This window comes from Ruditapes philippinarum, unplaced genomic scaffold, assembly GCF_026571515.1.
Source record: "Ruditapes philippinarum isolate M1 unplaced genomic scaffold, ASM2657151v2 ctg2035_1_1_1_1, whole genome shotgun sequence".
Classification (NCBI taxonomy): Eukaryota; Metazoa; Mollusca; class Bivalvia; order Venerida; family Veneridae; genus Ruditapes; species Ruditapes philippinarum.
The window spans coordinates 2,214-17,466 of record NW_026864042.1 but is presented as its reverse complement, the minus strand read 5'-3'; the positions used below and the strand labels follow the sequence as shown (position 1 = coordinate 17,466).

At 35.7% G+C, this 15,253-nt stretch overlaps 1 protein-coding gene across 1 annotated transcript in view; it reads left to right on the top strand.

Annotated features, from left to right (window-relative positions):
* LOC132724245 (tudor domain-containing protein 6-like) overlaps positions 1-14,726 on the top strand; it is a 109,823-nt gene extending 95,097 nt beyond the window's left edge. The window contains exons 33-34 of the mRNA XM_060709078.1: positions 67-189; positions 14,571-14,726. Coding sequence (XP_060565061.1) covers positions 67-189; positions 14,571-14,726 — 279 coding nt within the window. The remainder of the gene's footprint in view (positions 1-66; positions 190-14,570) is intronic.
* Positions 14,727-15,253: the final 527 nt, after the last annotated feature.

Genomic DNA, 15,253 nt, shown 5'->3' with positions numbered 1-15,253 from the left:
TGTACATGTATATGTTTCAGATGACTTAAAACAGAAAATTAAATATACATATATATCTGTTTTCAGATTCACTTCATAGACTATGGAAACATTGAGTGGGTAGGGTATGATAATTTGCGTGCAGATGTTCAGGAGTTTACAGACATTCCACAACAAACCTTCCTGTGCACACTTCATGATGTCAGACCTGTAAGTAAACTTGTTTTTTGTTCAGCATTAGCTAGAAGTCTTATTATTATTTTAGAAGCTTCGTAAGCTCATCTGTTTCAAAGAAAAAAAGTCAAGCTATTATGATCACTGTGTCATCTTTGTTGTGTAAAAGGTTTAAACGTATCCCAGTATTAACCAGGTTTTCCGAAGGAAAAAAACTGGTTATTAGATTGAGGTATGTTGGCGGGCGGGCGTAAACAATTTCTTCTGTGCGCAACTCCTCCTACATTTCTCAACAGACTTTGACCAAACTTTCACAGAAGCTTTGTCATCAAGTGCCCTGGCGCATATTTGTCGGGGTTTTGCCATTGGATAATATTTGACCTAATTATGGCCCTTTGTTGTTTTTTCTTATATAGAATATATAGTGAACAACTTCTGAGCGCAACTCCTCCTACATTTCTCAACGGATTTTGACCAAACTTTCACAGAAGCTTTGTCATCAAGTGCTCTGGCACATATTGTCGGGGTTTTGCGATTGGATAATATTTGACCTTATTATGGCCCTTTGTTTTTTTTTCCTTATATAGAATTCATGTATATAGTGAACAATTTCTTCTGAGCGCAACTCCTCCTACATTTCTCAACGGATTTTGACCAAACTTTCACAGAAGCTTTGTCATCAAGTGCCCTGGCACATATTGTCCGGGTTATGCGATTGGATAATATTTGACCTAATTATGGCCCTTTGTTTTTTTCCTTATATAGAATATATAGTGAACAATTTCTTCTGTGCGCAACTCCTCCTACATTTCTCAACAGATTTTGACCAAACTTTCTCAGAAGCTTTGTTATCAAGTGTCCTGGCACATATTGTCGGGGTTTTGTGATTGGATAATATTTGACCTAATTATGGCCCTTTGTTTTTTCCTTATACAGAATTATCAATATATAGTGAACAAATTCTTCTGTGCTGAACTAGTCCTACATTTCTCAACAGATATTGTTCAAACTTTCACAGAAGCTTTGTCATCAAGTGCACTGGCGCATATTGTAGAGGGTTTGTGATTGGATAAGTTTTGACCTAATTATGGCCCTTTGTTTGTTTTCCTTATACAGAATATATTTTTTCCTTATACAGAATATATAGTGAACACTTCTTCTGTGGCAATTCCTCCTACATTATTCATGTTTTACATTGTTTATTGCTTGTATTTGTATTTCAAATACAACATATTTATCTACAATGGAGATAATTGAAAACCTGGTTTCGTGGCATTGCCATGTTTCTTGTTCATACATTTCAAAAGGTATCAACATGAATCTTGGAATGCTTGCATCACATATTAGAATAATTTTAAAAATGAATGGGTGTTGACTGTTAGAGATGAGCAATAACACCACATACACCACATGTAGTCCAAGAGATGGCGGGGTTTTATTGCAATTTACCGTATCACCAAAAGAAACATTGCCATTATGAAGCATATTGTTTGTAGTTTCTAAAAACCCATTTCTTAAGTTACGCAGCCCGGGCAAAAGTACAAAAATCCAAGATGGCCGCCAATATGGCCGCCATAAATTACAAAATACAGTCGACTCTCGTTATCTCGAAGTCATTGGGACCGTCCAAAAAATATCGAGATAACGAAATGTCGAGATAAACATATTAGGGTTAGAACAAGGCGAAACTGATTTTTACAAAAGACATGTGCATACCTTATGTCAAATAAACTATAATATCCCCATGTCTTGTTTTCATAGGCCTAGTCAATATTTAACAAAGTAACATAAGCGGATGTTTACCAGCGGAAATACGGGTGTCTGTGATAAAAACACATAGTGAGGTTTACTCAGTAATACACCAATATAGTGAATCGGATATCGGATATGGTTAATCCGGATATCCTCCCGGGTTATTTATCGGGTCTTTCTCGAGATTGTTCCACCGCTGATTGATTTGGTGGTGATGTTGTGAAACAATATTGCAACGATAGCGTTTCTATACTTTCACTTTTTCATTTACATTTAAAGTCATAATGAATTGATACAGTGTTCGAATATTTAAAAAGAATGTAAAATCCACTCATTGTGGACATAAGTCAATCAACATGCTAAATAGATTAACTTTTATAAAAACAGCTAAACTTGTTACAAACATAATCGTCATTATGACACGCGCTATTAATTGAGCAATTATCGTCTAGATTGTGTTTTTCACACGTCTGAAGGGAACAGACGAAGTCGAGATAAACAAAGGATAATAGTGTGAAAATAACTGTTGGGGCTGAAATTTTACATCGAGATACTGAAAATATCGAAATAGAAATATCGAGATAAACAAATATTTCCAATATAGATAAAGAAGGAAGAAAATCGGGACTTTCAAAATTTCATCGAGATAACGAAATATCGAGAAAAGCGATGTCGAGATAACGATAGTTGACTGTACCATATAATTTTTGTTTCTTGATTTTTTACATACGGATTTTGTACAAAGTAGTTTCAATTGCACAATATCAGATAAAATATGGCTAATTTATGGTTCAATCAAGCAAAAATGACAATTATATGGCAAACTTTTAAATTATCACTATCAATTTACCAAAAAAGTGGTAAAAAATAGCATTTTTAGCTCACCTGTCACAAAGTGACAGGGTGAGCTTTTGTGATCGCTTTTCGTCCGGCGTCCGTAAACTTTTACTTTAAATGACATCTCCTCATAAACCACTAGGCCAATTTCATCCAAACTTCACAGGAATGTTCCTTTGGTGGTCACCTTTAAAAATTGTTCAAAGAATTTAATTCCATGCAGAACTCTGGTTGCCATGGCAACAGAAAGAAAAAACTTTAAATATCTTCTTTAAAAAACCCTAAGAGCTAGAGCTTAGATATTTGGCATGAAACATGTTCTAGTGAGTGTCTACCAAGTTTGTTCAAATAAAAGCCCTGGGGTCAAAATTGGCCCAGCCCCGGGGGTCATTGATTTTCCTTATATGTGTATAGCAAAAACTTAAAAAATCTTCTTTGAAAAAACCCAAATAGCTAGAGTTAAGATATTAAGCATGAAGCATCTTCTATTGAGTGTCTACAAAGTTTGTTCAAATAAAAGACCTGGGGTCAAAATTGGCCCCACCCCAGGGGGTCATTGATTTTCCTTATATGTGTATAGCAAAAACTTAAAAATCTTCTTTGAAATAACCCAAATACCTAGAGTTTAGATATTAAGCATGACACATCTTCTAGTAAGTGTCTACCAAGTTTGTTCAAATAAAAGCCCTGGGGTCAAAACTGGCCCTGCCCCAGGGGTGTCATTGTTTTTAACTATATGTGAATAGTAAAAACTTAAAAAAAATCTTCTTTTAAAAAGCCCAATGAGCTAGAGCTTAGATAATTAGCATGAAACATCTTCTTATGGGTGTCTACCAAGTTTGTTCAAATAAAAGCCTTGGGGGTCAAAATTGGCCCTGCCCCAGGGGGTCATTGATTTTCCCTATATATGCACATAGTAAAAACTTAAAAAATCTTTTTTTAAAGAACTCAAAGAGCTAGAGCTAAGATATTTAGCATCAAACATGTTCTAATAGGTGTCTACCAAGTTTGTTCAAATAAAAGCCCTGGGGTCAAAATTGGCCCCGCCCCGGGGGTCATTGATTTTCCTTATATGTGTATAGCAAAAACTTAAAAAATCTTCTTTGAAAAAACCCAAATAGCTAGAGTTTAGATATTAAGCATGAAACATCTTCTAGTGAGTGTCTACAAAGTTTGTTCAAATAAAAGCCCTGGGGTCAAAATTGGCCCCGCCCTTGGGGTCATTGATTTTCCTTATACGTGTATAGCAAAAACTTAAAATCTTCTTTGAATAAACCCAAATAGCTAGAGTTTAGATATTAAGCATGACACATCTTCTAGTAAGTGTCAACAAAGTTTGTTCAAATAAAAGCCCTGGGGTCAAAACTGGCCCCAACCCAGGGGTGTCATTGTTTTTAACTATATGTGTATAGTAAAAAATTTGAAAAATCTTCTTTTAAAAAACCCAATGAGCTAGAGCTTAGATGTTTAGCATGAAACATCTTCTTATAGGTGTGTGTGTGTGTGTGGGGGGGGGGGGGGGCTATATACAGGTGAGCGACCTCAGGGCCATCATGGCCCTCTTGTTTGACAATATGATGACTTTCGTTTTTCCGTATTTACACAATATAAACAAAAATGCATTTAAAGTGTGTGTACTTTATCAATTTAACATAGTTAAACAAGTTTAGCATAAAAAAATCATTTTCTGGGCATTTATGCCGTAAGAGTAGATCTTCAAAAGTGGGTGGGGTAAAATTAGTGAAAAAAATTAAAATTACAATGTTCCCAAAACATGCCTTTACATTATAATTTCAGTTTAATGTATAGTAAATTGTGTTTTAATTATGCCCCCATTTCGAAGAAAAGGGGGTATATTGCTTTGCACTTGTCGGTCCGTCGGTCTGTCGGTCCGTCGGTCCGTAGACCAAATGGTTTCCGAGTGATAACTAAAGAACCCTTAGGCCTAGGAACTTCAAACTTGGTATGGTGATTGGTCATGACCAGTAGATGACCCCTATTGATTTTGGGGTCAAGGGGTCAAAGGTCAAGGTCACATTGACCTTGAAAGCAAAAACGGTTTCCGATCAATAACTAAAGAACCTTAAGGCCTAGGAACTTCAAACTTGGTATGGTGATTGGTCATGACCAGTAGATGACCCCTATTGATTTTGGGGTCAAGGGGTCAAAGGTCAAGGTCACATTGACCTTGTAAGCAAAAACGGTTTCCGATCAATAACTAAAGAACCTTAAGGCCTAGGAACTTCAAACTTGGTATGGTGATTGGTCATGACCAGTAGATGACCCCTATTGATTTTGGGGTCAAGGGGTCAAAGGTCAAGGTCACATTGACCTTGAAAGCAAAAACGGTTTCCGATCAATAACTAAAGAACCTTAAGGCCTAGGAACTTCAAACTTGGTATGGTGATTGGTCATGACCAGTAGATGACCCCTATTGATTTTGGGGTCAAGGGGTCAAAGTTCAAGGTCACGTTGACCTTGAAAGCAAAAACGGTTTCCGATCAATAACTAAAGAACCTTAAGGCCTAGGAACTTCAAACTTGGTATGGTGATTGGTCATGACCAGTAGATGACCCCTATAGATTTTGGGGTCAAGGGGTCAAAGTTCAAGGTCACATTGACCTTGAAAGCAAAAACGGTTTCCGATCAATAACTAAAGAACCTTAAGGCCTAGGAACTTCAAACTTGGTATGGTGATTGGTCATGACCAGTAGATGACCCCTATTGATTTTGGGGTCAAGGGGTCAAAGTTCAAGGTCACATTGACCTTGAAAGCAAAAACGGTTTTCGATCAATAACTAAAGAACCTTAAGGCCTAGGAACTTCAAACTTGGTATGGTGATTGGTCATGACCAGAAGATGACCCCTATTGATTTTGGGGTCAAAGGTCAAGGTCACATTGACCTTTTAAGCAAAAACAGTTTCCGATCAATAACTAAAGAACCTTAAGGCCTAGGAACTTCAAACTTAGTATGGTGATTGGTCATGTTCAGTAGATGACCCCTATTGATTTTGGGGTCAAGGGGTCAAAGGTCAAGGTCACATTGACCTTGTAGGTAAAAACGGTTTCTGATCAATAACTAAAGAACCTTAAGGCCTAGGAACTTCAAACTTGGTATGGTGATTGGTCATGACCAGCAGATGACCTATTGATTTTGGGGTCAAGGGGTCAAAAGTCAAGGTCACATTGACCTTGTAGGTAAAAACGGTTTCCGATCAATTTACTAAAAACGCTTAGGCCTAGGAACTTCAACCTTTGTGTGATGAATGGTCATGACCAGCAGATGACCCCTATTGAGTTTTAGGTGAAGGGGTCAAAGGTCAAGGTCACATTGACCTTGTAAGTAAAAACGGTTTCTGATCAATAACTCAAGAACACTTAGGCCTAGGAACTTCAAACTTGGTATGGTGATTTGTCATGACCAGCAGATTACTCATATTAATTTTGGGATTAAGGGGTCAAAGGTCAAGGTCACAATGACCTTGTAAGTAAAAACGGTTTCTGATCAATAACTAAAGAACGTTCGTCCTAGGAACTTCAAACTTGGCATGGTGATTGGTCATGACCAGCAGATGACCCCTATTGATTTTGGGGTCAAAGGTCAAGGTCACATTGACCTTGTATGATAAAACGGTTTCTATTCAATAATAATAGAACCCTTAGGCCTAGGAACTTCAACCTAGGCATGGTGATTGGTCATGACCAGCAGATGACCCCTATTGATTTTGGGGTCAAGGGGTCAAAGGTCAAGGTCACATTGACCTTGTAGGTAAAAACGGTTTCCGATCAATTTACTAAAAACGCTTAGGCCTAGGAACTTCAACCTTTGTGTGATGAATGGTCATGACCAGCAGATGACCCTATTGAGTTTTAGGTGAAGGGGTCAAAGGTCAAGGTCACATTGACCTTGTAAGTAAAAACGGTTTCTGATCAATAACTCAAGAAACACTTAGGCCTAGGAACTTCAAACTTGGTATGGTGATTTGTCATGACCAGCAGATTACTCATATTGATTTTGGGATTAAGGGGTCAAAGGTCAAGGTCACAATGACCTTGTAAGTAAAAACGGTTTCTGATCAATAACTAAAGAACGTTCGTCCTAGGAACTTCAAACTTGGCATGGTGATTGGTCATGACCAGCAGATGACCCCTATTGATTTTGGGGTCAAAGGTCAAGGTCACATTGACCTTGTATGTTAAAACGGTTTTCCGATCAATAATAAGAGAACCCTTAGGCCTAGGAACTTCAACCTAGGCATGGTGATTGGTCATGACCAGCAGATGACCCCTATTGATTTTGGGGTCAAGGGGTCAAAGGTCAAGGTCACATTGACCTTGTAGGTAAAAAACGGTTTCTGATCAATTTACTAAAAACGCCTAGGCTAGGAACTTCAAACTTTGTATGATGATTGGTTGTGACCAGCAGATGACCCCTATTGAGTTTTGGGTCAAGGGGTCAAAGTCATGACCAGTAGATACTTTATAACCCTTATTAATTGTTTGATCACTGGGTCAGAAGTCATGCATTATAACCTTATCACATGACTAATTGGCTGCTGATAGGGGGCATACATGTTTTACAAACATATCTTGTTGTATTTTATTTATCATTTGAACATTTCTTGATAAGTTAAGCTTAACAATTTATTACCTGATCATTTATCACAGATGAGTACAGCTTCAAAAGTGGGTGGGGTAAAATAACCGAGAAAGAAAGAGAAGGAAAAAGAAGAAAAAAGTTCAAATTATTAAGCTTCTAAAACTTGCCTTTACTTTTCAATTTTAGTGTATTTATCATGTAATTGAATTTTGTGATAAGAAATATAAAAGATTGTATTACATTAAAGAAGAAAGAAACATCAAGTCATCGCAATTTAAAATTATCACAAAAAATGAATGGTACCGAAACACATTTTTGAGATTTGTTGCCTTTAGATATATCGTTAGAATAAAATAATTTCATAGTTGTCTGTCTTTTATCAGTTGATTATAGCTTGACAAGTCATTAAAAGTAGTTACCTTATCATATATCTTAGAGTTTTAAAACTCTATAGGGAAAAATAACACCTAAACCATTAAATATAATGTTCATCAACTTGCTTTTATTGTTCTATAATATATGTTATATGATGGCATTTTTTATGTTTTGAAAACAAAAATATTGTATGGATAAATACTTTTTTGAAAAGATTTTTTGATAATGTTCTTCCAGCAAAAGTTGTAAAATGGATATACGATCTCATTACATTTTAATATAAACTTTAATTTGGTTGATTGGTATCATTAAACTTTGACTACTATAATATCTAACATGAAAGAAAAAGAAAAATGGTTATTGTCATTGATGAAAGGAGCATTTATTAATGAATGTTGTGCAAATAACATACTGAATAAAATCACAGTCATAGAAAATTGCAATAGTGGATAGCGAAAGGTATTTAAGTCTTTATCATATCAATTAAACTTAAAACACAATTTAAATACATATATTTAATATAAGTATAGATGCATTAATACATTCTGCACAAAAGAAACCAGTCAATTTCAATACTTAAAATAAAAGCAGCATTTAATGCCCTCCCCTACAAAAAATTGAGAGGAATTATTATTTGTACAGTGCTTCCATATTCCTTACTTTGAGTGTGGTCCATACCTTTGCATATTTTGCATAAATTGTGCACTGATGGTCATGTCAAGTCAATAATTATGTCATTCCTGGATGGATTTTTAGCTCACCTGTCACAAAGTGACAGGATGAGCTTTTGTGATCGCTTTTCGTCCGGCGTCCGTCCGTCCGGCGGCGTCCGTCCGTAAACTTTTACTTTAAATGACATCTCCTCATAAACCACTAAGCCAATTTCATCCAAACTTCACAGGAATGTTCCTTTGGTGGTCACCTTTAAAAATTGTTCAAAGAATTTAATTCCATGCAGAACTCTGGTTGCCATGGCAACCGAAAGAAAAAACTTTAAATATCTTCTTTTAAAAAACCATAAGAGCTAGAGCTTAGATATTTGGCATGAAACATCTTCTAGTGAGTGTCTACCAAGTTTGTTCAAATAAAAGCCCTGGGTCAAAATTGGCCCCGCCCCGGGGGGTCATTGATTTTCCCTATATGCATATAGTAAAAACTTAAAAAATCTTCTTTTAAAGAACTCGAAGAGCTATGGCTAAGATATTGAGCATCAAACATGTTCTAATAGGTGTCTACCAAGTTTGTTCAAATAAAAGCCCTGGGGTCAAAATTGGCCCCGCCCCAGGGGGTCATTGATTTTCCCTATATGCATATAGTAAAAAACTTAAAAAATCTTCTTTTAAAGAACCAAAAGAGTTAGAGCTAAGATATTTAGCATGAAACATGTTCTAATAAGTGTCTACCAAGTTTGTTCAAATAAAACCCCTGGGGTCAAAATTGGCCCCGCCCCGGGGGGTCTTTGATTTTCCCTATATGCATATAGTAAAAATTTAAAAAATCTTCTTTTAAAGAACTCAAAGAGCTATGGCTAAGATATTTAGCATCAAACATGTTCTAATAGGTGTCTACCAAGTTTGTTCAAATAAAAGCCCTGGGGTCAAAATTGGCACCGCCCCGGGGGTCTTTGATTTTCCTTATATGTGTATAGCAAAAACTTAGAAAATCTTCTTTGAAAAAACCCAAATAGCTAGAGTTAAGATATTAAGCATGAAACATCTTTTAGTGAGTGTCTACAAAGTTGTTCAAATAAAAGACCTGGGGTCAAAATTGGCCCCCACCCCGGGGGTCATTGATTTTCTTTATATGGTATAGCAAAAACTTAAAATCTTCTTTGAAAAAACCCAAATAGCTAGAGTTTAGATATTAAGCATGAAACATCTTCTAGTAAGTGTCTACAAAGTTTGTTCAAATTAAAAGCCCTGGGGTCAAAACTGGCCCGGCCCCAGGGGTGTCATTGTTTTTAACTATATGTGTTTATAGTAAAAACTTAAAAAAAAATCTCTTTTAAAAAGCCCAATGAGCTAGAGCTTAGATGTTTAGCATGAAACATCTTCTTATGGGTGTCTACCAAGTTTGTGCAAATAAAAGCCCTTGGGTTAAATTGGCCCTGCAACGTCGGGGGTGGTGGGGGTCTATATACAGGTGAGCGACCTCAGGGCCATCATGGCCCTCTTGTTTAAATAACTTAATAAAAATGATTTTTGACATTATATCGATGTGACACATTCAAAAATCAAGTCACACTTGAACTTCCGTATTCATAATATGATTAATAGATGGCGTTGTCTTTCCAACGACATTGTCTTTCATGGATGATTTTTAGCTCACCTTGCACAAAGTGCAGGTGAGCTTTTAGGATGGCCAACCAAATGGCGTCCGTCGTCTGTCGTCCGTCCACATTTTAAATATTCTAAGGACATCTTCTATGATACCGCAAGGCCAATGTTAATGAAACTTGGCAGGAATACTCTTTGTATGAAGCTCTATCAAGATTGTTCAAAGAATTCCATTTCATGCAGAACTCTGGTTACCATGGCAACCGAAAGAAAAATCTTTAAATATCTTCTTTTAAAGAACCGTAAGAGCTAGAGCTTTAGATATTTTGGCATGAAACATCTTCTAATGAGTGTCTACCAAGTTTGTTCAAATAAAAAGCCCTAGGGTCAAAATTGGCCCCGCCCCAGGGGTCATTGATTTTCCCTATATGCATATAGTAAAAAACTTAAAAATCTTCTTTTAAAGAACCCAAAGAGCTAGAGCTAATATATTTGGCATGAAAACATCTTCTAGTGAGTGTCTACCAAGTTTGTTAAATAAAAGCCCTGGGGTCAAAATTGGCCCCGCCCCAGGGGGGTCATTGATTTTCCCTATAATTATGCATATAGTAAAAACTTAAAAAATCTTCTTTTAAAGAACTGTAAAAGCTAGAGCTTAGATATTTGGCAATGAAAAATCTTCTAGTGAATGTCTACCCAAGTTTGTTCAAATAAAAGCCCTGGGTCAAAATTTTGGTCCCGCCCCAGGGGGGTCATTGATTTTCCCTATATGCATCTATAGTAAAAACTTAAAAAATCTTCTTTTAAAGAACCCAAAGAGCTAGAGCTAATATATTAGCATGAAACATCTTCTAATGAGTGTCTACCAAGTTTGTTCAAATAAAAGCCCTGAGGTCAAAATTGGCCCTGCCCAGGGGGTCATAAGATTTTCCCTATATGCATATAGTAAAAACTTAAAAAAAATCTTCTTTTAAAGAACCCAAAGAGCTAGAGCTAAGATATTTGACATGAAAACTATCTTCTAGTGAGTGTCTACCAAGTTTGTTCAAATAAAAGCCTGGGTCAAAATTGGCCCCGCCCCGGGGGGGTCATTATTTTCCCTATATGCATATAGTAAAAACTTAAAAAATCTTCTTTTAAAAAACCCCGTAAGAGCTAGAGCTTAGATATTTGGCATGAAAATCTTCTAGTGATGTCTACCAAGTTTGTTCAAAATAAAAGCCCTGGGGGTCAAAACTGGCCCCGTCCCAGGGGTCATAGATTTTCCCTATATGCATATAGTAAAAACTTAAAAAAATCTTCTTTTTAAAGAACCCAAAAAAGAGCTAGAGCTAAGATATTTAGCATGAAACATTTCTAATGAGTGTCTTACCAAGTTTGTTCAAATAAAGCCTTGGGGTCAAAATAGGGGGGGGGGGGGGGGGGGGGGGGGGGGGGGGGGGGGGGGGGGGGGGTTGTGGGGGGTGGTCCCCGTTCCAGGGGGTCATTGATTTCCCTATATGCATATCCCGTCCCTAGATTTCCACTACTTGCCAGCTATTTCCACTGAAAAGGGTGGGCATTATGTGTAAAAAAGGTGAAATAACTGGAAAATGACAAAATTCACTCCATTTTCCCACTGTAGTGGCAAAATTACTGTACCACCAAACGCCACGTATCCTTTTGGCATTTAGGTGGCATTGAGTGAAATTTGAACAAGACTTTTTTCAAGGTGGCAAAAAGGTGGGAAATTGGTGAAAAATGAAACTTAGTTTTATTTTGAAGGTGGAAAAGATGAGTGGCTTTTAGTGGAAAAGTGAAAAACTCTAACTATTTTCTGGGTGGGCAAACATTAGTGGGAAAAAAACTTAGAAAATTTTGTGAATAACTTTTAGTCGGAAAAGGGAAACTCTTAACTATTTTCTGGGTGGCATAAAAATTGGTGGAAAAAACTTGAGAAATGATTGTGCATTGCAGGGGTTATAAGATTTTATTTAAGTTAAAGCCCAAAAAACTGAAATAAATTGATTCTAGTTTTATCAAAGCATCAAGTGAACTTTTTTGTCAAAAAATAGAAATAAATTAAAGTTTAACAGTTTGAAAATTTATCAGAAACTCGTATTTCTTAAAAATCTTTTATATGCAATACTAGAATGCTATGAACACATTCTGATACAAAGTCACTGCCCATAATGGTATGATAGTTCCAGCTGTAAAGTAGCAGGAAAAGACACTGAAATTTGGAACGAAAAATCACTTTTCCAGGCGTAAAACACACATAATTAATCAAGAGCAAGAAAAATTAGAAAAGTATGGGGTTACTTTAATTTCCATTTTTTTCTTTCTTATTTTCAGTTCTTTTCTTTAGTGATGTAAAATTTGACTTAAAGTCAAAAATGCCTATGTTCCATTCTATGCTTGTAAAATAAAATTATGGCTGTAAAGGTGTACTTAACTTTTTTTAGTTGCAATCTGTACATTAAATAGTTGAAATGTTCTTCAATGCCCAGAAAATGCATTTTTCTACATAAAGTTTGTTGTTAAAATCTGGTATGATATTTAATGTCAATCTTGAATAAAGTTTGACTTTGGTCTTTTCTTGTAATTAAGATGGTCTCTTTAATATTACTTTAAACTGATATCTGGTGAGTACTAACACTTTTCATGTAATGCTTACAATAATTAAAGTGAAAAATGCAATTAAAGTGAAAAATGCAAAGGGCAATAACTCCAAAAGTATGCAAAAGAGGTTATGGTTCTTAAACACAGCACATACTCAACAAAGATCTTATATCTGTGAAGTTTCAAATTAATATCTCCCAATACTTTTTAAGCTTAATGATCAAAACAAAAATGGAGAGGTACAAAATGGCAATAAACCCCAAATCATGCAATAAAGACGAGTATGGGTTTTCCTAGGCCTTGGTACTTCTCATCAATGAGATTTAGTTATAATTATGTGAACTTTAAATTATTGTATCAAACATTTTTTGTACTATATTTGGCAGATTAAAACTTTCAAAGGGCAAAAAACTCCATAACTTTGCAGGAGGAGAGTTATGTATTTTTAAAAGAAGAAACAAACATGAATCAAACTTGTTAACAATAATATTTCATAATGCTATTCAATAAATATACATAAAGGATACTTTTTTTGGCAGATTTGATGTTGGGCCGTTTGGGGTAGTGTTGATGACTGGAACTGTTTGATTTGTTTTTGTTAGGGGTAGGGATAGAAAAATAGCAGCCTCAAGATAATGAAGCACTGTGCTTGCTTATATTATACATACACAATATAGTATGCCTTTCGGAGGCTTTAAATCCTATTGTAAAAATAATGTGTGAAAAGTAAATAGCTAATAATGTTCTTGATAATTTCTTATAATCAGCTGGCTAGTAAATACTGCATCCTCTAAGATTTAATAACAAGGCATACAACACAGATCTGATAAAACTACTGCCCTCTTATCTAGTAATCTCTGCATGGGGGTTAATAGTTTCACTCAAGCTGACCGAGACTGTTCCATTTGATTATTTTGGGACGAGGCACATTATACATGTTAATATGTAGAATCTGTGTTTAAAATAGCATGCTAAATTATCTTTCAAAAACCTTATTTCTACTCAAATCCTATTTAGGTATTAGACATAGTTTATAATTCAATTCAATGTAGAATGTAAAAATTAAAAATGATGGGTGCTATGGTTTTTGAATAATCCCTCACAGTTTTAAAATTATAATGGAGACTTTCCAGTTGACGTTGTATAAGTTTGGAATCTCAAAGGAATTGAGGTCAGTTTAAGCTTGCAAACACAAAGGAAATGAATTGGTTTTGTAGCAATTCTGGAGATATCTAATTTTTGATTAAAATGTAAGGGTGCATATTTTGATTTCCCAAAGGAATACACTTACAAAGTCCCTTATTAGTGTGGCAAATAGAAATAGAAGTTTTAACTGAAGTGTGAATGTGCTAAATTATAACATTACACAAGAAGATAAACAGCAGAATCATTCCAAGTCAAAGGTTTCAGGTAAGCAACTTTTACATATAAGCAATTATTATTATTTTTTCAAGAAACTAATTAATAAGTTTTTAACAGTAAAACTATGTAAGTGGTATTGTAATAAAATTATAGTTTTAAATTTGTTTTGTTTTGTAACTTGACTAAAAAAAGAAAGCCTGCATTATACATAAAAGAATGTAGGAATGTAAAGAATGTAGGAAGAGCTTCTTCATTTCATAAATACAGTATGTTAGAAATTTTAAGTTTGAGAAAATAATTATAGAAATTAATCAGTAAGTAACAATATCATTAATATGTACAATATTACCATCAAATCAAACTATAGAATTAACCCCAGGTACGCTATTACTACAACTTTCATGCTATAAACATTTTCCTTGTGTTGTCACAGTGTGAAGCAGATCAACAGTAATTGTTTTTATTAGTAAGCTTCATTCCTTTCATTGTTGTAATTCAGCTTTCATGGTGCAGTAGATATATAACCATAACTAGACAGTCTAGAGTAACAAGCTGTTAGGAGAATGACAGTTCATAACAGAAACAGCATTAAATAAGACTTTTTCTTTTGCAGACACAAAGCAATGAGGAGCAGCCTGGAGCAACGTGCTTGTTCTTCAGTGGCTTTAAAAGGTATCTTGCTTTGTTTCTCAGTTTAGTCAAAGATTTTAGAATTGATAGGAAAGAAGTGTCACAGTACCCAAGTACCCACAGTCACAGTACCCAATAAACATTTTTCAGTTCTTAATAAATATAGCTATTAGGCACTATTTACAAATCTACTTTTATTCAAACTCTTTATGACACTTTAATTATCCCCCGCCGATGGAATCAGGAGGGGGATATAGTTTTGGCGTTGTCCGTCCTTCCGTCCGTCCATCCGTCCGTCCGAATTTCGTTTCCGGAGTAGTTCTCTGCAACTAATGGCTGGAATTCAACGAAACTTTATGGGAATGTTGATCAGCATGTGAAGTTGTGCACCTGGGTATTTTCGTCTGGATATTTTTAGTATTTTTAGAGTTATTGCCCTTGACTTAGTAAAAACGTGACCGAATTTTCGTTTTCCGGAGTAGTCTCTGCAACTAATGGCTGGAATTCAACGAAACTTTATGGGAATGTTGATCAGCATGTGAAGTTGTGCACCTGGGTATTTTCGTCGCACTGGATATTTTTAGTATGTTTAGAGTTATTGCCTGTGCCCTTGACTAAAACGTTGGGGGGGGGCGCGTGGGGGGGGGGGGGAAAGTCTGAATATTG